At 46.9% G+C, this 27428-nt stretch overlaps 3 protein-coding genes across 3 annotated transcripts in view; 1 reads left to right on the top strand and 2 right to left on the bottom strand.

Moving 5' to 3' along the window:
* Positions 1-5355: 5355 nt before the first annotated feature.
* Positions 5356-13482, bottom strand: fdx1 (ferredoxin 1). Its single transcript, XM_018739967.2, has 4 exons — positions 13173-13482; positions 9991-10115; positions 6960-7089; positions 5356-5959 (listed from the first exon to the last, which is right to left on the bottom strand). Exons 1-4 carry the CDS (start codon positions 13379-13381, stop codon positions 5839-5841), a joined length of 585 nt encoding a protein of 194 aa, XP_018595483.2. The 5' UTR covers positions 13382-13482; the 3' UTR covers positions 5356-5838.
* Positions 13483-14557: 1075 nt separating this feature from the next.
* Positions 14558-21424, bottom strand: tlr22 (toll-like receptor 22). The gene is made up of 2 exons (XM_018739964.2): positions 21374-21424; positions 14558-19397 (listed from the first exon to the last, which is right to left on the bottom strand). Exon 2 carries the CDS (start codon positions 19316-19318, stop codon positions 16415-16417), a length of 2904 nt encoding a protein of 967 aa, XP_018595480.2. The 5' UTR covers positions 19319-19397; positions 21374-21424; the 3' UTR covers positions 14558-16414.
* A 3096-nt stretch (positions 21425-24520) lies between these two features.
* Positions 24521-27428, top strand: part of LOC108926909 (radixin) — a 29392-nt gene continuing 26484 nt past the window's right edge. The window contains exon 1 of the mRNA XM_018739897.2: positions 24521-24938. The gene's annotated coding sequence lies outside the window, so the exon portion shown is untranslated. The remainder of the gene's footprint in view (positions 24939-27428) is intronic.

Raw genomic sequence — 27428 nt, 5'->3', positions numbered from 1 at the left:
CAGGGTAGCGATAGCAGAAAAATTCATTATTTCATCAACGTATCCCTTTTTTTTTTTTTTGTAAACATATCCAGCACCAGCGGGTTGGCTCAAAAACGTCTAGCCTTTTCCCACCATGTAACCGACTGCAGTCTGTTTGCCTGATCCTTCACAAATTCCTCAATTTCTGTTCATCTAGTGAAGTAAAATTTATATTTAAGGTTTAAAAAAAAGCTATGACATGGCGATACTGAAGACTGGAACGTCTTCCAGCCTCTTGATGAGTTAAAGGGGGGATGAGTTCTTCTGAAAATCAGTGCACTTTTATTGTATGTGGCCGATTGGGGACTGGTACGTCCTCGGCTTCCTCTCCATCTTCCATTTGCGCTCTTGGATTTTTTTATCCCTGTGAGCTGAGCTGAACTGACCTCCTGTCCACTCAACGCCATATGGAAGCACATTGCTTCCACAACCTTGTGAGATGTCTTATGTCACATTCAATAATGGCATTAAGTATTGATATCAGTAGCTGGAAACTGCAAAACTCCCTCACTGATCTCACTTCATGAATGACCATTCCTCAGGAATTCATCCTTCAAGTGGGGGAGACCCAGCTGGAAAAGTGGTTTCATTTTATATGTTGTATTAATATTTACAGAATCTAAACTAACAGCTGTAGGGCCATTAAATAAAGTGCCCGCTTCTTTGAAATCCTACTTGCACAGATATGGGTTCGATCACCCGGAAGAGCTCGTGACTCCGCTGTTAGCAGCTCCTAAGCAGGATGTGTTTAAATCAGCACGTACAGTACATTCGTAACAGAGAATTTGAGGTTAAGTGTCACATTCAGCTGTCAGACGGTACCATGGCGCCCCACTGTTGGGGTCCGCGCTGCCCCTCGGCCCTTGGGTCCTGCTGGGAATTTTAATCCCATGTTTTATTGTACGTCCTCCTTCAAACATCTCGTAGGTTTGCCTCGTTCCTTCCTGAGGTGGTAACTGAGGTTCCACGTCACGCTGTTTCCCGTCTACTTTTCCCTCACTGCAGGAGATGTGGAGATGTTGTAGGCCTCTGGAGAAGGTCTTTGTTTCTGGCTTTTGCACATCTGCTATACAGCCTAGGATGGGTGTGGGATACGGGGAGAAGGCCCCGCCCCCAGCGAAATTCCACACATTTGAGTTCATTTCTCAAGTTGTCAATGTGCCACAAGGACCTCAAGTGCTGAGGACATCGTTTTGACAGAAATCTTGGGCGTGTGTGTTGAACTCAGCGTAACTTTCTTTGGTCGGTGCGCCTGCTTGTTCAACCTACGGCCGACATGTGGCGGTTTCTTTTTCCCCGTTGCCATGGTGATCGTTTGTTTTGTTTTTATCACCATGCACAGTGAGCACCAACCAGCCTTTGGTTTATTAGCGGCGAGCTCAGCGTCGATGCAATCTCGCCTGCCGCTAAACGACATCTTTACAATTTTCTGTTTGTGTTTTTGTTTCTTTCTGCTGGCACTTATATTAGGTAACGGGTCAGCTAAGTGATTTTTTTTCTTATTTTTTGTGGATTAGAGAAATTGGCTCAATAGCCACGCTCTGGGAAATCCCTCGTAGCGCACCCGTGCCGGGAGGCTGTTTCATGAAGGTTGTGTCACAGCCTTAAATGGATTCGTCTTCGAAGTGCGCTGCATATCAGACTTAGCGTTGCCGCTGAAGACGGAGGCGTGCTGATGCCCCTTTCCTTGCAAACTGTTGCTGCATAATGGTCGTAGTTAGTTAATCACTCCCACGTCGGTTGACGTATTGGGCAACAAGTGTTCTCCGATGGGCTCTATTGGCAGCAGTGATTTCAGCATCTGTCCATTCCATGTTCTTGGTCTCGAGGGCTTCTCGAAAGGTGTCTGCGCTTTCCCTTTGGCAGCACTCATTGCATCGCCACCTTTGGAAGTGTCCGGTCAGGAAGTCGCAAAATGTGACCCGCTGGTCGCATTCGTCGTTCAGCAACAGCGTCTCCCAGCCGCAGCAGACCACTACGTTATAACACCTCTTTGTTCGCGATCCGATCGCAGTAGGCGATACCCAGAATATGACAAACTGCGTTGGTGAAAAACATTGTTTGTGGGCTATCCTTTTCGTAATCTTCCAGGTTTCGCTGGCATAGATGGCTACTGGGATCACGATGCTGTCGTACAGTCTGATTTTGATGTTTGTGTTAATGGAGGAACAAGACCACATCCACCACATCCACCGCATCCGCTCAAATACGGGATGATGCTTTCCCCGTCCGACACTGGACGTCACGTTCGGTTTTGCCATCATTTCTGACACTGCTGCCAAGATAGGTGAATTCATCCGTTTCCTGAACCAACTGCTGTGCAAATGGTGATATCTATTTTTGACCGTCGGTCTGTCTTCACGGATTTGATATAAGTCTTAAGCACATCATTACATACAGTATTTTTACATTATTAAAGTCTTTACTCCAGTGTGAGGCCCAAAAACTCAATGTTGAATTCAAGGAAAATTCCACTTTTCCCCAGTAACTGACTGGTGATTCGGTTCGTGACCAGTGACCCCGACAGAAAGGTTCTCCTCAGGAAGCCAACTTTTACTCCACTCTCTTGTGGGATTTCTAAGGATTTCACAGTCGGTCTTCCAAATCCTCAGAAAGCCGAAACGCTGAATCACGGTATCTGAACAACAAATCCATCACCTTCTCACCCTGGCCATGCTGCAGGAATGCTAGGACCATTTAGGAAGAACACGGTAAACTGAAGCAAGGAAGGGGAACCATCTTGAACCCAGCATTGCGATGTGTCGAGGGCATGAGGAGACATCGCGAGAGAGTGTGTCCGAAGGGTCTTAAGGTGCCCAAAACGCATCTTGACTTGACTTGAGGTCAAAGCCTGTGGTCACGCAGGTTTCCTCCATTGCCCATCAGGGCTCCAGAGCAGCTCGTCCTTTACAGCCCTCTGATACCCACCCCCCTCCCCTTTGACGACCTCACCACAACAGCGTAGTCATCTTTGAGGACCAGCATGGAGAAAAAGCCAGGCAGCACTCTTGCCTTCAAAGCTGACATTTCCCCCACCAGGAAGTGGAGGGCTTTTTCTGTGAGGTTTGTATGTGCACCCACCGGGGGTGGGGGCAGGGGTTGAGGGTCAGCAGTGGACCGAGGGGGTGACTGACCTTTCGTGGCATTAAGAGGAGAGGATTTCTGCAGCCCGGCTCCACCCTGTGCTGCTGGCTCCTAACGTGGACTCGGCTCCCTCCTGCTGGTGTCCCCACGGCTGACGCTTTGAGGCTATTTCCAGACATCCAAGGCTCCTCCTCCTCCTCCTTCTCCTGGGACCAGTCGACTGGTAAAATACGTTGCTTTCCTTCCCGCTCTTTCTGACGGCGCGCAAAGCAGACGCTCAGGAATAACTCATCTCTGATGTAATAACTTGCATTTGTTATTTGGTTATTTGCTGATCAGTCTGACACTTTTCTCCAGAACAAGTTACAACATTATGCTACTTACAGCGATTTACCCATTTATACAGCAGGCTACTTGAAATTCAGGGTAAATACCTTGATCAAGGGTGCTACAACAGGAGGTGGGGTTTGAAACTGTAACCTCCACGCCACCTATTTAATGACGCGTTCAGTGCTCCTGCTCTCCATGGGCTCCATTTACATTTACATTTATCCATTTAGCAGACGCTTTCGTCCAAAGCAACGTGCATCTCAGCAAAAGTACAATGTGCCACATGTGACATGTACTGCCACGTTCACCACACATTTATGCTTCATTTAAATATTTCCGTAACTGAGCTCATTTCACAACATTTCCACACACTGAGGTCATTATCTGTTCAGAGAGCGCCGGAAAAACATTGTCCTTCAGGACATGGCCTGGAAAATGTCCACTGAGAGACACACACTACATTGGCGTTTCATCACAGCTTCTCCCATTATTACACCGTGCAAATTTTTTATAGTTTTAAACCTTTTAGTGTCCCTGAAGGCGTTTTATTCTGTACTGTATTCAAAACTATTTCCATGTCGTGCTCACAGCAAACTGGTGCCTTTACTGCGGTAAAACTGTATCTTTTGAATCTGTAGTCGTTACTTTCATATGCAATATTTCACTGTGTATCACACAACTGGACCTCAGTGGAAATGTCTGACTGTACCGCAGAGCACACGTTTTTCCCCAGGACAGCAGGTAGCACTGTGGCTACAGCAAGCGCTTGGATATCTGAAGGTCGCTGGATCAAAGCCCACTTACTGCTACAGTACCCTTGAGCAAGGTACTTACCCCGAACAGCTGCATTAAAATTACCCAGTGCTACAACTGGTAACACTGCAGGTCATGTAGTACCGCAAGTCATTTTAAAGAAAAGCATCAGCGAACTGAATAAATATTTGATCTAGGATAGAGGAACTGGAGGAGGTGTGCGGGGAGAGGGAAGTCTGGAGGACTCTGCTCGGACTGCTGCCCCCGCGACCCGGCCCCGGATAAAAGCGGAGGAAGATGGATGGATGGATGGATGGATGGATGGACAACCACAGCTAAGGCACAATGTTTACAAACCGCTCCGGTTCAGCTCAGGGCTGAGGTGAGTCACGGATCAGAGGTCAAAGCCCTTGGGGAAGGTAAGAGTATTCAGACACAGGTGAGCTGCGGTGGATGCCCATTTAGCATTACCTGCATTGCTGATCATGCTTTTGGTCACTGTGTTAAGAAAAATTAATTTTACAGTAGCATCTGGAAATACCATTACTCCATCTCTCTATTCACTGTGAAGTTTTTTTTTTTTTTTTTAAATTAGAAACCAAATTGATTTCGCTTGGAGATGGAATCTGACAACGTATCGGCCTCATTGGGGCTTACACCAGCTCTCGAGGACTTTGTGTATCACACCCTCATAGCGGTGCGGTAACCTGGTATGTGGGCGATGCCGTTTGTAACGAGACCCAACCGTTTCCCAGGAACAATTCATCAGTTACAGTGAACGCATTCCTGTTCTTGCATGAATCCTAACACCCGCTTGCGCTTTCCAACGGCCGAGAGGGATCGTGGGAAGGGCACACCGTCACCACGTCAATCCTGCAATGTGCACCTCTTCCAAAGTGAGGGTTTCCTACATCGACTACAACAATGCATTGCGCTCAGTGTTTATTTTGTTGTAATATTCCACAACTGATAGGGCTGATTGTCACCCATAGGCCGCAGTCCTTAAGTCCTTAGATGAGTTCTAATTTCCAGATGAGGTGACCAACACTCCAGTTGGCTACTTCACCAAGAGTGTGTTCACACAATACTGACATACCCCATGGGCCACGAGATTAAAAGATTCCCCTGAGTAGAGTGAGAAAGGCCAGAGTGGAGGGAAGCAGGCAATGAGGAGGGAACGAAAGTGCCATTTTATTTCAGAAAGGAATAAGAATTCACAGCTTTTTGCTAATATACTATTAATTACATGGGTGACACATCATGGCTGAACAGGAGTTTTCATGAACACGTGATCATTGTTAGGACGTTAGCTGTTTCAGAATCATGGGACTGGGAATGCCCAAGTCTCAACAGAGCGGCAGCAGAGGAACAACGAACATCCAACAAGTGCTTTTGGTCCTTCCAAGGCCCAGTGTCAGTCAGTCCCGCAGCCCTCCGCTTCCGCAGGACAGCACTAAACCAACCTCCCTCGACCAGCTACTGCGGGGTCGGTCCAAGTCGTTTAAAAAATGCCAAGGAATCAAGTAATCCTAAACCATGGCACTGCTGAAAAAAAAAAACTAATTTTTTAAAAAAAAAAAAAAAAAAAAAAAAAAACCCACCACACAAAAGGTGTACTAGGTACGCCTGGCAAAGCCCAGGGGGCATGGCCTAGGAGGAGGTGGTTGTGCCTGCGTCGCTGGGCTGTCGGATGTCCACAGCAGTTTCGGGAACACGTACTGTTATTCCCTCCAGGGACCTGGTGAGGCAGATCTGGCAACCGAGACGAGACCTGGGGGACAGACACACAGGAAATGGGTCATCGGACTGCAGACAAACAGGGAACGTCACACAGGTAATGTCCCCATTACACATGACGCCTTGTTGCAGCACCCCACTCAGTGTTTGAACCACACAGCACAGCAGCCATATGCCGTCCACAAGGGTGGATGTATTACACAATTCTGCGAAGCCCATTGCGCTGGATTGACGTCACAGGAACGGTCTTTCTTTGGGGAAGTCCATTTATAACAAAGCACAATGCAATTCCTTCCTTTTGGTCAATTTTGGACAAATGTGATGCACATTTTATTTTCCAGTTGAGAAAATCAGACAAATGTTACAACTCCGTCATTTTCAGCTGGTCTGAGTGGTCATCACACCACTGTTGGCCTGAAAATATAGAGAGCAGAAAGTATCTCATCTCTTTTTTTAATGCTACAGATTTGCAGAATAAGTAACCAAAAGGAAGACTGTTCTCCTTCCAACCCTGGTTACACATGGACCCTTCTGGCAACCGGTGGTATGACACTGTGTGGGCACACACTCCCCAACATCCTCCAGGGGCTGGATTACCTCACAAAGCCACTTACTGCCCCACATGAGCAGGTACTGCTACACTGCTACAGCAGCCTGACATGTTTCCTGCTGTTTTCCCAGCTTTGCAAACACCATCCCAGTGACAAACCTGTCACAGAGAGCTCAGCCCACGACAATCCTTGACCCCCTCTGCTCGTTCGAAAGGCTGCGGTTAGATTCGGTTCACTGTGACAGCAGGGTGAAGTTCAATGTAAGCACCTTCAGGTGCCATAAGCTCACGTCAGCCTGAATGGAAGAAGGAAACGCTGCCACCCAGTGTATCGTATCCAAACCTAACTGCTGTGCTTATCCTATAATCCATTTATCACAGGTTACACAAGTGGCCAAAACCACAGCTGACAAAGTACTTTTGTTACGAATGCCTGTGCGGTCGCTTTCCAAATCGCCACAGACGACCGATGGCCGTTACTCACGTGTCAGTGAGCCCATAGGCCAGATCCAGCATGTCCATCTCCTCGTCCGAGATGGGTCCAAGCTTGTTGTAAACCTCCTCCTGCAGGATCACGTGACAGGTGGAACAGGCCAGGGTGCCTTCGCAAGCACCTGAGGATGAAGAATCAGGGCATCGTTGGTTGGCAGGGAAACCACAAAATCCTAGGAGAGACCCCTCTCCCATTTCACAAGCATGTGACAGAGGACACCCTTCCCAGATTCAGCATTACTGACCAATCACAGAAAACACTGCCCGAGTTCCATTCTGAGTTACGGCACTTTGAACTCATCTCTTGAACTTCAGCTGATGAAGACTTTCTACTTCAGGAACCCAGCAACCTGAGCCACCAAATGTGCGCCCTCTCTTCTCCTCGACTCCAGCTGGATTTAGGCATTCAGGTACGTCAAAACATGGAGTGGAGAATACACAGGGAGGATGGAGACGTGGGCACAGACTGCTCTTTTCAGAAACCTGACATGACCTTCGGAAGAATGGGACTTTAAATCCCAGGCAGGCAGTGGTGCCCCTGGGGCAAAATCTTTATTGGTGTTACATTTCACCTGAGAAACAACAAAATCCAACCTCTAACCGAGGTACCTCGTGAGCCCCCGTGTTGCAGGACTTCCCACACCCCCGAAAGCCAGCACGTTCCCAAAGGGTCAAGACCAGGTTCAGATAAACCCTCGACTGAACATCTGTTTCCCAGCCAAGCAAACATCTCCTCCTTATTAACTGCGCCGCTTGCATTGCTGAGGGAAGGAATAACAAGGACTCTTCAAAAGCACTTTCTCAGAGCACCACCACCAGAAGGTGCCCAGAACATACCAGTATCCAAGGCACCAAAGTGAGGTAATGAAGAAATCCTCTCTGGGGGGGGAAGTTGTTCCAGATTTGTTGCAGGAGCATTTATGGGCGATCAAAAGGACCTGAAGTGGAAAGCAGGAGTGTTTTTGTGGTGTCAGACTCCCGTCAATGTCCATGGATGACCGTGTATCTCCAGGGGCCTGGAGCACAGGGAGTCCATGTTGTGCTTGTCCCCTTCCGAACACAGCTGTACTTAAAGCTCCTTCGTCACAAAAGCTCGCTGACAGTATACACACACAGTTCTCAAAGCCCTTCCTCTGCATTAACAGGAACTCCCATCATCAAAACAAAGGGCAGAGCGCCCCCTGCAGGCTTCATGTAGCAGTGTGGCAGGGAATTTCTGAAAAATTGTGACCAAAATGTTGGCAAGTCAAGACACAATGGTTCAGGCTGCAGCTGTAGAAACCTGGATTCAAAGAAGTCTTGGGCTCTGTGAAATATGCACAGTAATGTCAGAGTCCTGGTGGTAAGTCTCACTCTCACAAAGAGTGCAAATACTTTTCACTACAGACACTGCTCTCAGTACTCATACTTTAAAATTTCCTTTGGAAAATCTTTGGTTTAGAGATACATAACATGATATTGGTGGAGTTGCATAGCAGTTAGAGCCACCGTCTTGAAGTCATTCTAACAAAAGCTAAAATTTAGGGTTATGTCAACACTTATGTCAATGTCAACACTTATCTGTCAGAGGTACAGACGTCATGTGTGAGGAAAGCATTTTCATGCAAAACTGGTCTGGAGCACTTAGCTACTTCTGAAACAAACTGGAACTGGATATCATCACTATGATGATATCACTCTTTCCTTAAAGGACCCTGCTATAGAACACACATGTAAATTGAGGTCAATGTTTGTGGATGCAACTATACTTGTATAGAATCTCTCTCACACCCTGGGGAGCAAACTCTGGTTTGCAGCTACGTTCATGTTGTGAAAGGCCTCAGTATTTACTCAACCTCTGCCCATGGTGTGACCTCATTCTGGAAATCCAATCTGAGGAACACAAGCATTAAAAAAGAAAAAATGCAGAAATACTTAATCTACCCTCATTTAACCTCCGTTTATCAGACCATAAAGGTATGCAGTCTTTTCAGGCATGTTGCAAAAAAAGGCACATGTGAGCACACCCACACAGAGCACACGTGCAGAACTATCCCTTGTGAACTCCAGCACATTAGAAGATGTGTAATCATTAATCAGTAAGTGATCTTTTCCCAAATGGTCCTCGCAAGCTGGGGTTGGTGGCCGGCGCTCCCAGGAATCGACACCCAGCAGGCCCACTCTTCCATCATCCCTGCCTTAATTTTGTAGGCACTAACAAGGGAATTTTATCAGTTGGGGAGTGTAATTCACATTGTCTTGAGACAATGTTTTGGGTAGAGGTCAATGAGGCATTTCCATTAGTCTGGAATTACGTAAAATATTTCAAAGGATGTACGAACAGTAACTGAACTGATCACTAAAAAGCCACTTACACCTGGGCACCTGGTAGCCAGTCGTTTAAGGAGGTGGACCTAAGCCCTACTGTCCCATCACACACGACCTGATGTCAGCAAGGTAACCAGGTGCTATGAAGGATAGCTTGTAATGCTAAAACTGGGCAAGTCATTTAGAAAGAAATTGAAATGTATAAGAAGCAAGCAGCTAAATGCAGCCTTGAGATATTTGCTCTAAATGAACACAAGCTGAGCTCGTCCTTGAGTCGATGTAACCTGTTCTCTTTGCGGCAGGAAGTGGCTCAGTGCCCACATCATCCAGCCTCCATCCTGCTGGTGCCAGGTCGACTATACATGTAAATCTCATCAGGCCCTCAAAGCGGCTCACGCCTCTGATCCGTAGATTGACCCTTCCGGACTGGCAGGCCTTATGGACCCTTCCGACCACAGGACCCCTCACGGTCTCCCAGAAACTCAGAGTGTAACAACAGCTCTCAGGTACAGGCCGTTCCCACAGCACCGGAAGGGAAACACTCAGGAGGCACGCAGTCTCAGCCTGAACAGTGCTCATTCTGAAGGCTAGTCAATCTTGTCCTGCTGGGACAGTCACTTTGTTTTATGGAAGGGTAGGAACAAAAAGGACAACAGGGTAGCCTCAGCAAGGACAGCGGTGCGCATTTACGTAGCTTTTAGGGACGGCCAACTCACCAAATCCGTCGATATCCAGGTTTTGGTTGATGACCACATCCAGCAGAGAGTCACCAATAGCACCTTTCACAGACAGCTTAGTCCCATCGCGGTTTATGAAATTCACTGTCACCTTGTTGTCTGAGCTGAACAGGTAAAACAGTAGTTAGAACGGCACTGTATGCACCCATTCCTCACATAACAGCATTAATTTGTTCTGAGAAATCACCATTGGCCAAATTCTTGTGATGAGGAATTTGAATTTTCATTTTTTATTTGGGGGGGTTCGCACATTAAAAAGTCTTCTAAAAGGTATATTTCTGCACAGAAAAATATTTTATTACACTTGTAACAAAAATGTATAGTTTGTCTTGATGTTATGTCATCCTTTATCATTAAGAAGCACTTGTGCAGGGTTGTGGCGCTCCGATTTTTATATTAAACATTGAACAAATAGTAATTCAGTAGAAAGAAGCTACATGTTTCCTTGCAGCTGACAGAAAATTCATTCTAACGAGGGAAGAAAGTGGTGTCTTAACTTTTCTTATTTTCGTTGTTTGGAACCCTGTTACACGAAGGCTGAGTGTATTACTGTAATAATTATTTTACATAGTTCCTATACACTGTAGGTACCAAAGTAGTTGTGCTGTAGAGATGTTGATTTAGCATCTGTCACATGTAAGAATTCCCACAATGTCCATAACTTTACCAAATCAGTATTCATAGTTTAATTTACTAGTAGCAATTGAATTCCTTCTGCAAGTTTGGGCTTTACCGCCAGCAACATAGCAACTGAGATTAGTATTAAAATGAATGGCTGTTTTGATCAGTCCAACTCATGTCCTTGTACTCCAGATAATGCAGTTATAAAGATCTCAAGGTTGTCTACGGATGGCCTTTAGAGTGCAGCGTGTGCCAGTGGCATCACTAAGGGGGTGCGGACCACCCCTGGTGACACCAAAATGACTGTCTATAAGATTTTTGTGCAATGTTTCAGCAGAAATGTATTATTTTTAGAAAAATATCCCTGCAGTTGGTTATAACAACTAAAACATTTTTAATAAGCCCAGCTCACGGGTCAATATAGCTATAAGGCTAAAAACTCTATGCTCGTTTACCTTTTGAACCTTCTTCTAATGCGCTCCGCTCAGAGCTCTCATTATTACCCAATTACAGTGACACTTCGAATCACATGGTTTCGTCTCCACATGCTATAAACATGCTCGTTTTCGTTGCTGCTCATGTTTTTATAGTCGCTGACTGTAAAATTTTCTGGCATTTTAGCTACAATTTTGTGGTAATTATTTGTGAACCTGTATCAATAACATTAAAATAAACATAACTTTGATGTAGTTCTTAAATGTTTCTACTTAATTCTATTGTTTTACCGAATTTTAACTTGAACCACGAAAAACCAACTTTACCAAACTTGAAACTATGTAAGTACAAATCCATTTAGGCTGTGCATATGATATTGTAATTTAATTGTGGAATTTTAATTTTGCTAGTTGTTTGTCACTACTGCTGCCATTACATTCAGTGATATAAGGGAATTATGATTTAGTAAACTGGTGTTTATGACTGGGTTGGGGAAGGGGGGAGTAGAAGAACATCCTGATTACAGATAAATGCGATATGGGTTCAGTGGCATTCCATAAACCTTCCAGGAGACACGTTCCTGTTTGCAAAGAGGGTTAAGAATCAGAAGTGTGCAAGAGACCGAGGGGAGAGTTTGACTAATAGACACGGTCATTGTGGGACTAATTGATCTAATTAATTAAAGTGGCAGTAAGGCTCGCAAAGACGGAAATCACTTCTTCACAGGTCCATTTCAGTCACACGGGTGGCTGTTTCTGCTCATCATCAGATGAAACTATGATAAAGAACTACTTCAACTTACTCTGCAAATTTATTAATCATTAACATTGAAGTACATGTAATGTATCAACTTGTACAACAAATATATAGATGAAAAGATTTATCGGGAGGGGAACGGCCAGTGAACCTAGTGGAAGTCAAAGTTCGCGCTCAAGGGTGCGGAGTGTGTGTGCGTGTTGGGGGGGGAGGTTGGTTGGTTGGTTGGTTTATAACAATCAGTTGAATCAAACCCACGTTCAGGACACATGTTCCATGGACCATGGTAGCAGTCAGCAGGATGGTGGACAGAGCTGCTGCCCGAACCACATGACATGGTAAAACGATGTAAGACTGGAAAAGCAAGAGGACTCATTTGCATTTAAGCAGGTTCACTTACACTGAAATCCAGTAACTAGAGGGACTAGTAGAGTAGTAGTTATTCTTAAATGGGTGAACCTGCATTAATTTAAAGTCCAGTAGCTAGAAGTACTAGTTATTCTTAAGATTTAAATTCCATTAAAGTCCAGTAACACTCACCAACCAATCAATGTGCCACTTTTGCAACTAGAGCTGGGCTGTTCCCTCCAAGTTCAAGTTTCAAGCACATGAGCACATTACTTGCATTGTCACTTTAAGTATTCTCAGTTTTAAGTACCCTGGCTGTCTATTGTTACTTATTTATTCTTATTGGCATTATAATTTTATTGTTTTTCTGCAGTACTATCTAGACTATTGGTTTTATATTCAGTCAGTGAGAAGAAGCACTCAAGAATTTCAATCACGGTACTCCTTGTTGCACACACAGAGTACTTATGACAATAAACCTTGAACTTAAGACTTGAGCTTAACTAGAAGGACTAGTTTATTCTTAAATTATTTAACCTGCATTAACTTAAGGCTAGAAATTGAGAAACTAGAAGAAGGTGGACCAATTAACTAGACTAAATTTAACCGGCTCCGCTAACTTCACAGACAGAGAATCAATCATCCAACCCACCGTCAGGGACAGTACGATGTGCTCAGAGTTTCGAGGGAGTAAAACTATATTTATTATTCCTGCACGAAAACACCTCGTCTTGAGGTACTCAATCCGCTGAGTGCAGTTTTATCACAACCGACAAAACACACCGACCGTGTCCGTTTCTTTCTCAGTGAAAACTTTCCAACACGATCATGCTGACGACTCTCTCTCTTCTTGGCACCACAGATAAATGTCATTTACCAAGATAAACTGGTTGAGAGAGCCTTTCTGAATGTTTTAAATAATCATGTAAAAGTAACTGTAAATAAATCCGCCATCGCGTCACTCAGGCAGCTCCGGCTCGCTTGGGCCGGGCTGCTCGTACCTCAGTGGCCGGGAGGAAGAGCTGAAGCCTCGGCTGCGAGAGCAGGCCGCGAGTCGGTCTCTGGCGGGTGTCGCAGCGGGAGTCACGGACGATCTCACAGTGGGGGTCCTCAGGAAACCGGGAGCCGCGAGAGCCGCGAGAGCCCCTCTGAACCACAGTAAAGTCCGCGAAAATGGAAGGAGACCTAGCCGAGCCGTGGCGGCCGCCATGGTAGAACACAGTGTGATGTGACCAGAGGCCCGGCCCTATTTTACCGCCCACCTCCTTCCCCATGCACTGCCGCCCTTTCGCCTCTCTTGTCTTGTCGTAGGCCCCGCCCCCGCGTTTCGTGTCCTGTGTAAGGCCCCGCCCATTTCCCCAACGGTCTCTGCTCTCCCGGCTTCTCGGGTCAGTCCAAGGCCACGCCCCCATTTACCCAGTGACCGCCCATGTGCGCCCGCCCCCACTGCTATTATTGCGTAACAGCGCACAAACCGCACGTCACCTTCGCCCTTCTGGAACTGAGCCGTCATTGTGTCACTGTGGGAATGTTGGTACGGCAGTGTTAGGGAAAGCAGTCCACATTCCGTTTAGAACGACGAATTTTGTTTGAAATTATCCACAACTGATGAGGACGCTTCAAATGTACAAGAGCATTTTATATAAATAAACCTAGACTTACTGTAATAACGGACTTTTTTACATACTACATGAGCCGAGCTGAATTTGAGAAACATTGATATTTTAAGTTCAAGTTCAAGTTTATTGCCATAGGTACACGTACAAGTATCATGAAATTCTTCCTGTATGCTTCTCCACGGACTATGGACAAAGACAATAGAAATACTGCACAAACAAAAAAACAATGACAATGACAGTGAGTAGTGCAACAGCAATAGCAATGAATAATGGTAACAGTAGTAGTAACAGTAATACCAGTTGACAGCCAGAGAACTCAGAACAAGAGAATGAGAATGAGAATGCTTAAAGTGACAGTGTAATTTACCACGGTGACGCAGTGGGTTGGACCGGGTCCTGCTCTGCGGTGGGTCTGGGGTTCGAGTCCTGCTTGGGATGCCTTGCGACAGACTGGCGTCCCGTCCTGGGTGTGTCCCCCTCCCCCTCCGGCTTTATGCCTTCAGTTGCCGGGTTAGGCTCCGGTTCCCTGCGACCCTATATGGGACGAGCAGTTCAGAAAATGTGTGTGTAATTTACCAATGTGCTTAGGAGGAGCAGACCAACTCTAGTTACTAAAGGTGGCATATTGGTTAGTGTTGTATAGTCTTAAAGCAGTGGGGTAAAAGCTGTTCCTGTAGCTAGCTGTGCAGGTTCGAATAGACCTGAGCCGCTTTGCAGATGGCAGAGAAGAGAAAAGTGCCCGTGTGGGGTGACTATGATCTTTCATGATGCGCATCATCTTTCTGAGGCAGCATGTGGTGTAGGTGTATTGTTTTATTTCATCATGCTTAAAGTAACTTGGTGAATTTACCCAGTTATACAGCTGGGCAAGTTTTTACTGTATCAGGTCAGGTAATTACTTTGATCAAGGCTATTGCAGCATAAGGTGGGATTCAAACCCAAACTCTTCAAGTGTAAGGTCACAGCTGTAACCACTATACCACCCGCTGCTTGTATTTAAAAGTTTAAAAGTTTAAAAGGCTTTAGGGGTTAAATGTGCATGGAAGGACAAAGGGGTTTAACAACAAAGATGGTTTTATTGAGTGCCCCGGGGGGGGAGAAACGCCCCTGCACTTACAAAACCATTCAATGAACAAAACTGCCTTTATTTTCATAAACGTGAGGGATCTCTCCTTCGATTGGGACGCAAACCAACAACCTTCACACGTGAGTTGAACGGGAACAGCAACAGGAGCACAAAGAGCCAGAGCCAGAAACCCAACAAAGATTGTTTTCTTCTCAGAAAACTCAGAAAGAAATCTTTGTTTTCAGAAGTTCAAGGAAATCTGTCTTATTTCTCCATGCGTTCAGTTGTGGAACACAGACACATGCTGCACTGCTGGAGGCTCTTTTTTCTTTTTTTTGCTAAATTATAAAAATTACTTAATTATGGTGTTTTGGTGTTACTGATTGACTTTTTACTAATTGAACTGTATGTATGTATTAAAATCGCATGTTTTCAGACATTGTCACAAAATGATCAGGGATGAGAATCATGTGTCTGGGAGAATCCCAATGAAGTGAACAAGGAAGACGGTCCACACCAGCTGGAGAAACAGGTAACTTTGAACAACAAGGTTCATGCGACATTCTGACCTGAATAAATGACAATATTTTGTTGCCAGCTCATGTACAAATGATCTATATCAAGAAGCATGGGGTTTGAGGCAGGAGACACTAGGCAGGTACACAGTACACAGTGGACAGAAAGACGTCCAGTAAAGAAGAATCTGCCGCATGACTAGAATACCATGACTCTGGAATGTCGTAGGAGAACAGGGAACCCAGAAGAAACCCTTACAGATGTGTGGAAAACCATCAAAATGTCACAAAGACAGAGCTAAGATTGAATCCAAATCCTCAGACTTGACACAGACAAAGCTGAGGTTGGATCCAAACCCCCAAACTTCACACCGATGGAGCTGAGTTTGGATTCAAACCTTGGAACACACAGAGATCTTCAGACCTGAAGACCTGGATCTGTGAACTCATAACTGTCACGCGAAACATAGGGAGGCAGGATTGCTGGACCCAAGTGCAACGTCGTTCATCCAAAGTTGAGGGATGAAGCAAGTTCTCGGTGTCGGGGACAGGCGAAGGGTCGGTCGATCGGCGGTCAGGGTCAGAGCGAAGATCCATGAGCGAGGTCAGGGGACTTAGCGAAAGGTCAGTTGAGCGGCGAACAGAACAGGAACGAGGATCTGTGGACGTGGTCGGGAAACGAAGCGAGGAGTTGAAAACCGGAGAACGTGAAGTGAGAGCTAGCGAAGCGTGTGAGCGAAGCGTCACGAAGAAGGGCGGTTGTCCCTGACGAGATTCCGCAAAAGTATGGGAACTGAGGAGGGTCTTTTCAAGGGTGAGTGATCAATCAGGTGCAGGAGCACCATCGGGTGCTGTCGGTTGCGTTGTGAGCGTGGACGTGACAATAACTTAATCTAGTCAACCCACTGTAGCCCCAATGATCCATTATAAATATGTTAACAAAAATTCAATTCAATATATCTGTATTTCAAGCATAAATGCATGAACCTTTCGTGTCAAAAGTCCAACTCCCTCTCAGGCCAGAAGAGTGCATTGTTTCTTTACTACAACAGAGGCATAGCTCCATGGTCCTCATATGGATCATCCTTCATCTCAAGGGCCTGCTTCAGTTTACACCAGAAGACCCTGGTGTCCTGGCCTGGCTTTGGCCAGGCGAGGTAGGTTTGCTTCTTCACCAGCTGCCTCATGCGGTGGTAGGGCGAGAGCTGGCGTGGTGGGATGTCCTCCAGGAACACCAGCACCAGGACATCCTTCTTCTCGTCAAAGAGGCGGAAACTGGCCAGCTGTATCTCCCTGGAGCACCACTCGCTCTCCAGGTAGTAACGGCTGATCAGGCAAATGGTCTTTCGGCTGCCGTAGATACCGTCCACAATGTTGTCCATGATTGGCCGACCTGGTTGGAAGTCCCGGTGGTGAAGGCAAAGCTTCCAGCCTTGTTCGTCTTCCAACTGGGGCAGCAGCTCCTGCATCACCCACAGTTCATCTTGGGCATTGTAGGAGACGAAGGCATCATATTGGAAAGACTGTGCTTTTTGAGTCTTCCTGTGCTTGTTGTCATAGAGGAAGGCCAAGAAGAGATAGTAGGCATAGACCACCTGCCAGCGCAGGAAATGGTAGAAGAAAGCACCACACATGGTAAAGAGGACCAGAATGGTGTTAGCAATGAAGCACAGGAAGCCTTGGTCCACCGTGCAAGATTCCGTGTCGAGGTCTATCAGTTTGGCTCCTCTTAGTTGTGATGGATATGTGCACTCAAAACCATTGGCATCAAGGACCTGGGTCATGTTGTTTTTCAGCGCCCAACTTATGAACCAGGCGTTGCTGCAGTCACAGGTGAACGTGTTGTCCTTGAGGTTCAGGTAAGTGAGTGAAGGAAGGGATTGGATGACGGTCTCGTTGATGACACCCAGTTGATTCCGAGATGCCTGCAGGTATTTCACCCTGGAGAGGTTTGCATGGATCAGGAAGTCCAGTGAGTGAAGGGGACCTTTGGTCAAGACAAGCTTGTTGAGCCTTGGGATTTTTTGGAACACCTTTGGATTGAGGCTGGTGAACAAGTTCTTGCTGATGTCCAGGAACAACAGCTTGGGCGTATATTTAAATGTGTCTTCATGTAGGAAATCTATGTTCAAATTTCCTGCATGAACTGCCTCCAATGAACTCAGACCTTGCAGGAGGTTTGATGGTATGTTGCGCAGTCCTTTATGAGCCTGGCTGGCAATCTTCAGGTACTTCAATGAATTCAGGTACGAAAAAGGTGGGTCAGGGATTTCTTTCGTGTTGTCATATGATATGTAATTGGAGACAATTTCAAGAACTTTTAAATGATTAATTCCTGAAAAAACATTGCGGTTCATTGCACTTTTGGTGATTTTGTTTGACGAGAGCAACAGGGTTGACAGTTTCCCCAGGCCTTTAAATGCATGAAATCCTATTTTAGAAATTTGATTGTCTATAAGATCTAAATAGTTAAGAGAACTTAAACTTTCAAAATCTTTTGTCCTGATATAACTCAGTTTGTTAGAACCCAGCTCCAGCAATTGCAGATTTTTCAGGCCACTCTTGAAGGCATCTGAGATGGTGAGTATCTTGTTGGCTCTCAACAGCAGCTTCTTTAGATTGGGCAGGTCCGTGAAGACACAAGCTTTGAGAACTGAGATGTGATTGCAGTACAGGTGAAGACTGGTTAGGTGTGTCATATTTTTAAAGTCAGAACACGTCAGCTCCCCAATATTGTTGAAACTTAGGTCCAAGAAATCCAGGATGTGAAGATATCTGATGGCTTCGGGAACCTTGGTGAGCTTGTTGTGACCTAGAAGCAGGTTAATCAAATTCTGAAGAGGTCTGAAAGCAGTCTCTGAAATGTTATGGAGTCTGTTCTCCACAAAATCCAGCTTTCTAATCTGCTGACAGTTCTGGAACATGTGGCCATGTAAAGAGGTGAGGTTGTTCTTCCTCAGGCGGAGGACAGCGAGATTGGGCAGTTGGCAGGAGTAGTTCATGAGCATGGTGACATCCACCTGCTTCATATCATACAGCTTCAGGTTCTCCACTGAGGAGCTGACGCTTTGGATCGCGCTCTCAACTTCCTCCTTTGACATGTGGATACCGCTCAGGTTGAGCCATTTCACACCCCTCAAGAAGGTGTGATTCTGGACATCCCACACCATACTTTCATTGCCTGCATAGGACAGGTCCAGGATCTCCAGGTGAGGAAAGATGTCCTCTGTGATCCGGAAGGTGTGCAAAGGATTCATTGTCAAGTCCAGCAGCTGTAGTCTAAAGGACACATTTGAGACTGAAGAGCTCTTGACAGACACATTCAACACATCTTTTGACTGGAAACTTGAAATTAAATTGCTTCCCACGTACAGCTTCTCCAACGAGGGTAACCTGAAGACGTGTGCAACCTCCTTTATGTGTTGAAGGTGAATGGCTGTTAAGTTCAGCACCTTCAAATGAACCAGGAGGTCAAAAGCAGAGGAATGAAGGCTGATGTTGTAATTAAAATCCAGTCGTAGCGTTGACAGTTGCACAAGGCCTTGAAAGAAGTTCTCAGGGATTGTGTGGAGTCTGTTCCTGGCCAAGTTGAGCTCTTCCAAGACAACTAGGTCTTTGAAAGCACCCGCTTCCACATGAGATATCAAATTCTTGGTCACATTCAGAATTTTCAGGTGTTTCAGTCCTTTCAGGTCATCGCTCTTGATGACTGAGATTTTGTTACAGCAGATATCCAAGACCTTTGTGGTGTGTGGGATCCCCCGAGGAACACTGTGGTAGTTCAGTTTGTAGCAAAGTACTTTGGGCCGGTCGGACTCTCTGAGAGAGCCGCGGATCGTGCAATTTCCCAGCGAGTACCCAGCAGATGGACCAACGTGCATCCAGCAGTGTAGCGCAAAGCAGAGTGTGACAGTGAAGCTAAACCAGCAGCCTGGACTCGAACCCATGTTCCCTCACATCAGAGGAAGAGCACTGCAGGGGGAAGATCTTGTGCTTCTGAGATGTGTAGATTCTCCTGGAGGTATTCTGTGAGGGAATGACAGACGTGATTACAGGATAGATTTAAAATCAAAATATTCACCTGGATTAAAGCACGGAGGTTCTCTGATCTGGCTCCATTATGGTGGAACGACCTCCCCTTCTCACTCAGAACTGCTGAATCTCTGTCCACATTTAAAAAGGGTCTTAAAACTCACCTCTTCCAGACTCACTTTGCCCATCATCTCAAGTTCATTTAAGGTGTAAATGTTCATGCTCATGTTCAGTAATGTAATGGATTACTTTGCTGACACTGTGGTTCAATGTTACAGTAAAAACCTGTGGACACTGTCCTTCGTACAGGAATGAATGTAAATATCGTTTATGGTATGAAACTAAATTTACTAACCTGCCTTGACTATATTAATTGACTTGTTGGTGAAACACACTTTTCAAGTGAGTGGTGTAGGGGTTACAGCTGCAGCCCCTAGACTCAGAGACTGCAAGTTCGAATCCCATGTCCTCTTGTAGTGCCCTTTATCAAGGTACTTACTCTGAACTGATACAGTAAAGGTTACCAAGCTGTATAAATAGGTAAATTACAATAAGTAACTAAACACTGTAAGTTGATTTGGAGAAAAGTGTCAGTTAAAGGACTTGGGAATAAAACGTGTGTGTAGGGTTAAATATTAGTGCTGGAACAGTGGAGATTATCTGTGTTCCCAAGAATGAAAGGGGGCTATTGGGGAAAAAAACACATAAAAGCGATTTCCCTCCGTACAGATTCAACCAAAAGCCATAAATCAGGTTCTGCACTCCTGCCGGAATTTCGGATCACGAGCTCTGGCAACAGACACTGCTATTCTAAGAGTTCCTGCATTATTCTTAGAAAGGCACTGATGAAACAGCTCTGACGTTTACATGCATCCACTTGTCACAGTGGTGAAAGTACTCGGGTTGGTCATTCGCATCCTGTCCTGCCCCGTTTTCATGTTAGATAGATAGATAGATAGATAGATCCCACAAGGGAAATTATTATGTTACAGCAGCAGAACACAAGTCAGATGAATATTTGCAATATATAAAAAAAATACACACGCACAGCAGCATGTCTTTAGACTGTGGGAGGAAACCAGAGCACCCAGAGGAAACCCATGCAGATACAAAGAAGAACATGCAAACTCCACACAGACTGAGCAGGATTGAACCCATATCCTTTCACACCACCCAGGTACTGTGAGACAGCAGCGCTATTCGCTGTACCACCCCAATATATTATGATGGCTGAGCAAAAACTATCAGTTTTATACACTTGGAATGTAAGATGCATTGCAGTTTTAGAGGAAGGACCATGAAAACAAACTTTTAGTAAATAAATACAGGCCGTGTTTAATATTGTATCCAATGTAATATTTTAGTAAGAATATTTTTGTGCACTTATCTGTTGAGACTATGTTGTGATAATCTGAATGAGCCCAGTTCAAAGATGTTTCAAATGTACCCCACTTATGAGTAATAACTTTCATGTCTTTTGCTAAATTATCCAGCATATCTCATTGCTAAAATCTTTTTCTTTATATTTCTATGAATAAATATAATTTCATTACTGACATTGATGTTTAACATCAAGCAGTACTTAGATTCCCGGAACCAATATATCTTTTTTTAACCTCAAATACTTGAATTTAATGTTCAGTGAAACCCCCTCCCTGGAACCACACTAATCTCAGGCCTCTGAGATCATTTATTATTATTATAGTCATTATTCCTAAACAACAATAGAAATGCAAACAACGCAAGTGATACATCTTTGAATTGAGATTATTCGGATAATGACAATGTTTTCTTTTACATCACACAGGAATAAATTAGAAGCTGAAGGATCGCATGACCTAAAACGGCCTTAAAAAGATGCTGTAAGCGTTTAACTGAGATGTGTGCGCAGTATTGATCGAAACTATGAACGATAACGCCGTTTAATGATTATTTTCGACTGCGCTGTGTGGAAAACAGTGGTAACGTACCGTCCGTGGTGGAAGCAGCCTCACGAATCAGTGTGTCCAGCTGAATGAAACACTCGTGACTCACACAAAGAGGAAGTGAAAAGAAAGAGTATAGACTAGGAACTGATGATTATTCCTTACTGATGAAATATATATTAAATTAAGAAACGGTGAAACGCGTAGGATGTGATGTTGCAAGACGTTGGGTTGGGGCAGCGGGGGTGAAGCACACCTCCCTGTTTGTTTTTGGACAGAAAAAGTGAGTGCTGCGGACTTCAGAAGTGTAAATCAACATAATGTACATCCAAAGTGATAGACACTTCCCTCACTCACTCCCCTCCTGCATTGTTTCAAAATCGTTGCACATGACACAAAGTCTCTAGGTGCTGCAGATCCTTCTGTGCCCCCAGTGCATGCTCTTTCGTGGGTCTCGATTCAGGACACCACGCGTGTGAGGAATGAACGGATCAGTCCGGGGAGTAGAGAGTCTAACCCTCCCTCACTCACTCACTCCCTCCCTTGAGCGGCACATGCTACGGCTGCAGAGCGTCACCTCTCAGTGTCACTGGGAAAGGGGGGTGTTCCATCCTTCCTTCCCTCCATCCATTATCCGTAACCACAGCGCAGGACCGCGGTGATCCAGAGTCTATCCTGGAAACATAGAGCATTAGCGCACAGGGGGCTAGAGCTGATGCCTTTCGATCTGAAGGTCACAAGTTCAGTTCCCAGCTCCTGCTGTGGTACCCAGGAGCCAGGTACCCTAAACTGATGGAGAAAAAATTACCCTGCTGTGCTAATCGGTAAATCGGTGTAAATAGCTAAATGCTGTGTCTGAGCATCTGTCTGTGCGATCGATTGATTGACCGAATGACTGAGCACGCTGACCTGGTCAGATGCACTGATGGACACACTGCGGACAAGTGTGGTCTCTGGTGAGAAACAGAAAACAGGAACATATAGAAAAAGGGGAACTTTAAGAAATATTCATTTTATTAAAATACACATTAAACATGGAAGTATCTGTGAGGGCAACGGTTGATAGCATAGTGGTTAGAACTGCTGCCTTTGGATGCAAAAGTCACAAGTTCATTTGCCACATCCAGCTGTAATACTTTTGATCAAGGTACTTACCCTAAATTACTCCAGTAAAATTACCCAGTAGAATAAATGGGTAAATAGTTGTAAGTACCTTAACTTTGTAAGTTCCTCTGGAGAAAAGTGTCAGATAAATGTAAGTGAAATGACCCTAAAGCGGGTGAGAAAGTAAACACACACTGCTGTGTACTGTAAGTGTGTATTGCTGCTCTTCCCTCCTAGCAGTGTGTGATGGTCAAAGAGCTGCCTCCCTCAGTACTCGTTCCACTTGAATCTGAGGCCGAGCTGGACCACAACTTCCTACAGAGAGATGCCAGCGAGAGCCTGGTGGATCCCAGTGACAGAGAGGACGCACGCATTCATTTTAAACAGGTGCTGTGGGGTATTGTACCTGGGGAGAGTCGAAATGGAGTTAAACACATATTTACTGTGTCTGGGGGGGGATGCTGTCTTTACATACGTCTGCCTCCATGTTCAGCACTGCGTGATAAGTGACACTGGCGGAGTGACATGTGGTGTCCTGACCCTCATAAACACGATACAGAACATGAATCTTTCAACTTTCTGGTTTCTTTTTAGTTGTGACCAGTGCTGTTTTTGACATGCAATAAAATGTATGCATAATGACATAGCTACTGCTTTTAGGTTTCAATACATTTAAATTAATTATATTAGTTATTTTAATGAGTTAATCACCACGTGTCTGTACAGGTTTCCTCTGGGTCCTCTGGTTTCCTCTCACACTCCAAAGACATGCAGTTCAGCTGGACTGGTGACTCTAAATTGCCCTTAGGGTGTGAACAGGTCTATGTGTGTGTGTGTGTGTGTGTGTGCGTGTGTGGCTATCCTGTGATGGTGTACCCCCCCAGCCTCAAGTCCATTAACTCCAGGAGAGGCTCCAGTTCACCGCGACCCTGATCAGCACAAGGGGTTATTGAAACTGGACGGATAGAGTTTAACAAATGATTAAATAAGGGAAATATGCCTAATTATTAGCCGAGCCGCCACTCCCCCCTGGCGGCCAGTCACCACTGACGCTGCAAAACTACCAGTGTGAAGTCGCAGAAATAAGAGCAGAACTCCAGGAGCTGCTGACCCATGGGCAGTCAGGTGATGCAGCACCCGTCCACCAGGTGGCGCTTGTGTAAACACGTTCATTCTGATTGCCGCCATCGGAGCGTTAAACGAGTCATGTGGCGACTTCACACCGACTAACGGTGCAGAGACGCGGTAACGGTCATGACCTGGACCCACACAGCTGGGAGACTCAGGCTAACACTCAGGCGAGCGGGAACGCGTCACCTCGTCTCCATGTTCGAGGCCCACGGCCGGATGTTCTTGACGCGTGACGGACAGGTGCCGCGCTGCGGCCTAGTGCAGCCAGCAGCCAAACGCCGTCCCGTGATTCTTACAAGCGTGTGAACCTTACTCATCAGTGGTGACATGCACTTCCTGTTGAGCGGTGCATTGTAGGAAGATAGGAAGGGCACGTCCAGTGTGGAGCGAGAGGCCTCAGGCACAGGGTCCCCATGAGCCCGTCCACTTGGCTCAACGGTGCCCCCAGCAGCCCCCAGGCCACGTGGGACTTGAGATGTCACTGCGGTCACGAGACTGAACCACGCTGAGCCACGTGCAGCGACCGGTTGAGGCCCTCACTGCTGCAGTCATGAAGAATATGAAATGAGTGGTGGGGGGTGTGGAGCGAGGGGGTCCCCAGAGTCCCCGAATGTTGGACAGAGGAGCCCCAGGCTGTGAGCCGCCACGAGACCACTGGCTTTCCTGCGTGTTCATTGGCTGCACGTTCTGCCCTAAATCTACTCCTTATTATAATCAGTGTCACTTTTTCTTAAAGCGCGAGGTGCACTTTCCCAGCAGACAGAGTCCCTTTAAAGCTTCCTTGGGTTTCCTCGAGCCAGTTTATTATTGCTTTTTGACAACATGCTCATCATAGCATCCAATATCGTCGTTATTACAAACTCGCTAACGCGAGGCGCTCTAAGATATCAGAAGTTTTTTTTTGGGGGGGAGTCCGCCATCTGCCTCCCCCGACTGACGTCACGAGGCGAGCGCGCTCTCGCGCGGGGTGACGGAGCAGCTCCCCTCGCAGCCCGTGTGGCACGCGGTTGCGTGAGCGACGCACGCCCTCGCGCCGGGGCCCCCCTCGCGCACAGCGCTCCCCACCGCTTCGCGCGCATCTCCTCGCGCGAGCCACGCCTCGCGCAGGCGGTCCGCGGCCATATTGACGCTCCCGTCTGAGTGTGTGTGTGTGTCCCGTTTGTCGGCGCGGATCCATCTGCCGTAGTCTCTCCCGCAAGTCGCCGGCGGCCGAGGCTCAGAGCTCAGCGAGCGGGGGCGGAAAGAGCCCTTTTCCTCCCTCCGTCCTTCCGCCTTTCCCGGTGGATGTGCTGAAGCAGGCGGAGCGCCACAGCAGCAGGAGGAGACGCGGAGGAGCGGTGTGTCACTGACTGTGTGTCTCCCGTCGGACTCGGAGGTGAGTTTCTGTCTCCCGCGAGTCGCTGAGCCTGAGGAAGAGCGACGCGCCGCTTCTGCTCCTCCTCCTTCTCTGGACCAGGGGTTCCATCATCGGCCTGCTGGCCAGAGCCCCTCGGCCGCGCGTCTCTTTCCAGATGCGACGCGCAGCTTCTTCTCGCGGACTCTTTTGTTTTTTTTTTTTTTTTCCTGGAAATATAACGTAGCGGGACCTTATTTATCGAGCGCAGTTTTGGCTTGGCGGGTACAGTGTTTTACCGCGTTTTCACACGCGTGTACTGCAAGGCGACACGCTGACACTGACTGACAGCGAGCGCCACTTGTTTTGTTTTTAAATTAATTTATAATATTATCGCGGGGATTTCGGTCGGTGTGGTGGAATTAGCCGAGTCTCCGACCGCACACTTTACTTACAAAAAAAACTTGCCCGTATCTGTGAAAACGGCACCTACTATTAATTATTTGGACTCTGAGGTAAACTCGAAGACACACGGACGGACGTTTAACGTCCCACCAGCGGGTGCGCGTGCCGGCCTCGCGCCGTCGAGCGGAACTGCGCGGTCGCAACTTTTCCGCCCGCCCGCTCGCTAGCTCGTGCTGCGCTCGCGCCACCACCACCAGCAGCGAGCGAGCGAGCCGCCGCCCCCTCCCCTCCCAAAACTCGTTGGCGGCGCGCGGGGCAGCGATCGCGTGTTTTTTACATGACGCTTAGACTAAGTTTCATTGCTGCGGCAGGGGACGTGTTTTACTGAGTAGACTCAGACTGGAGCTGCTGCTGCTGCTGCTGGGCGAAACGAACGCTGCACACGCATGATTTCATGTGGAGTGAGGCTCGAAACCGGGCTCTTGAATGACTCCGAGCCACAGTCCACTTTCTGTAGCAGCTACTCATTTAATGAGCTCTCTGCAGCCCTTCCTGAGTTCCTCTGCTTCTTACCCAACTGCTGAACTTGGTACTTATTGCCCCTGCCGGGCCTGGCGGTGGTGCAGGCAGGGAGGCAGGGAGGCCTGGTGCCCCGGTGCTGTTTCTGTGCGCAGACGCCTCTCTCTCTGGTCACACAAGTGGCTTTTTTTAAAAACAAAATCCTTCACGTAAACCCCTTAGCTCCTCCGCGGGGGAATTAAGTGCATGGGGCCGGCGTTGCGCAAGTGCGTCGCCCTGCGCGCAGACGTGGAGCGGGACGGCGCTTCCCGCACGGCGCCTAGCCTACCCATCTGGCGGAGGCATATGCCACGGACACGCTGTAATAAGACCCCTGTTGCCATCAGTCACCGGGGGGGATTTGTCCCCTCTGCAGCACGTCGCTTGCGCGGGTCTGACGATGATGATGACGACGACGACGACCCGTGTGTGTGGACGCACTCAGTGCCAGTAACCTTATTTGCAAATGAGCCTCCGTTGTTTTAATACGCACCGCAAGCAGATAAGATCCTTGTGTGACGGGTTCGTGTTTCTTAGAGCTCCAGGTGAATAATCCTGCTTGAGCCCAGCAGATAAACTGACGGAACCTTGCAGGTAGCGCTCCTCGCAACACGAGTGTAAATCGTACGGTGCTGAGCCCAGTACCCCAACATCCCCACCCCAACCCCGTTCCGGGGGTAAATTCTCCGCCGTGGTACCCCTTGCGCACGTTTTTCGGTAATAGTCCCTTTTTCGTTACGGAAATTCTCCGGCCATCCTCGGCACTGTAGGCTGTCCCTACGCTCCATGTCAGAAATGCTAAAACTGCGCGAAGCTGCTGGCGGCGAATTCTCGAAAAACAGCCGAGAGGTGCAGGCAGTCGTGTTTCCTCCGACCGCAGGTCGAGGCGTGCAGGCCGGCATTTCGAAGCCTCCGGCTTGTTTCCTCTGCGCTCAGAGCAGGCGTAGACCTCGAGGTGAATCTGTTCATGAGTGGAACGCCAGTGGCGACGCTGAAGGTGCACGTGTGACAAGTTGTACTCGCGCCTGGTCCGGGAAACCAGACGGCAGTGTAAACCAGATAAACCAAACCTTGTGGCAAGGTAATAGGATTCCTCATACCTAAACTTAGATCTTGCTGTGACATTATGCTCATGATCAAGGTTATTTACCGGCAGTTCTCCATCAGGGGAAGAGGAGGAGGAGCACAGCGTTGTGGTCACATGGTGACCCTTGCAGGAAAGCAGAAGGTCTGCACAGTCGCCCATAATGTTGTCAAGATGGTGACAATATTATCTGGTGCTTTGTGACATTTAATTTAGGTGGATTAGCGCAGCTGCAAATCGCCTTTGTCATCGTCTCTGGATTGAACATGTCTCAGCATTGGATTCATTTTACTGTTTATCATTCCAGCCAAAGCACACCTTTCCACATTCACGCGTCACATGGCAACCATGCGCTTTTCGAAATGTGTTCTCGGGTGGTTATAGGTGTTATGGCTTGTTGGCTTGTAGCGAGAGTGAAGTTTAATTTCATAGCAAAGCGCTGTGGAGGGTTTTTCACTGCTCATTCATCCAGAATCATCATTTAT

The sequence above is a fragment of the Scleropages formosus genome, chromosome 14, assembly GCF_900964775.1.
Source record: "Scleropages formosus chromosome 14, fSclFor1.1, whole genome shotgun sequence".
Lineage (NCBI taxonomy): Eukaryota > Metazoa > Chordata > Actinopteri > Osteoglossiformes > Osteoglossidae > Scleropages > Scleropages formosus.
The sequence above is the reverse complement of the archived record's forward strand: the minus strand, read 5'-3'. Positions and strand labels throughout refer to the sequence as shown.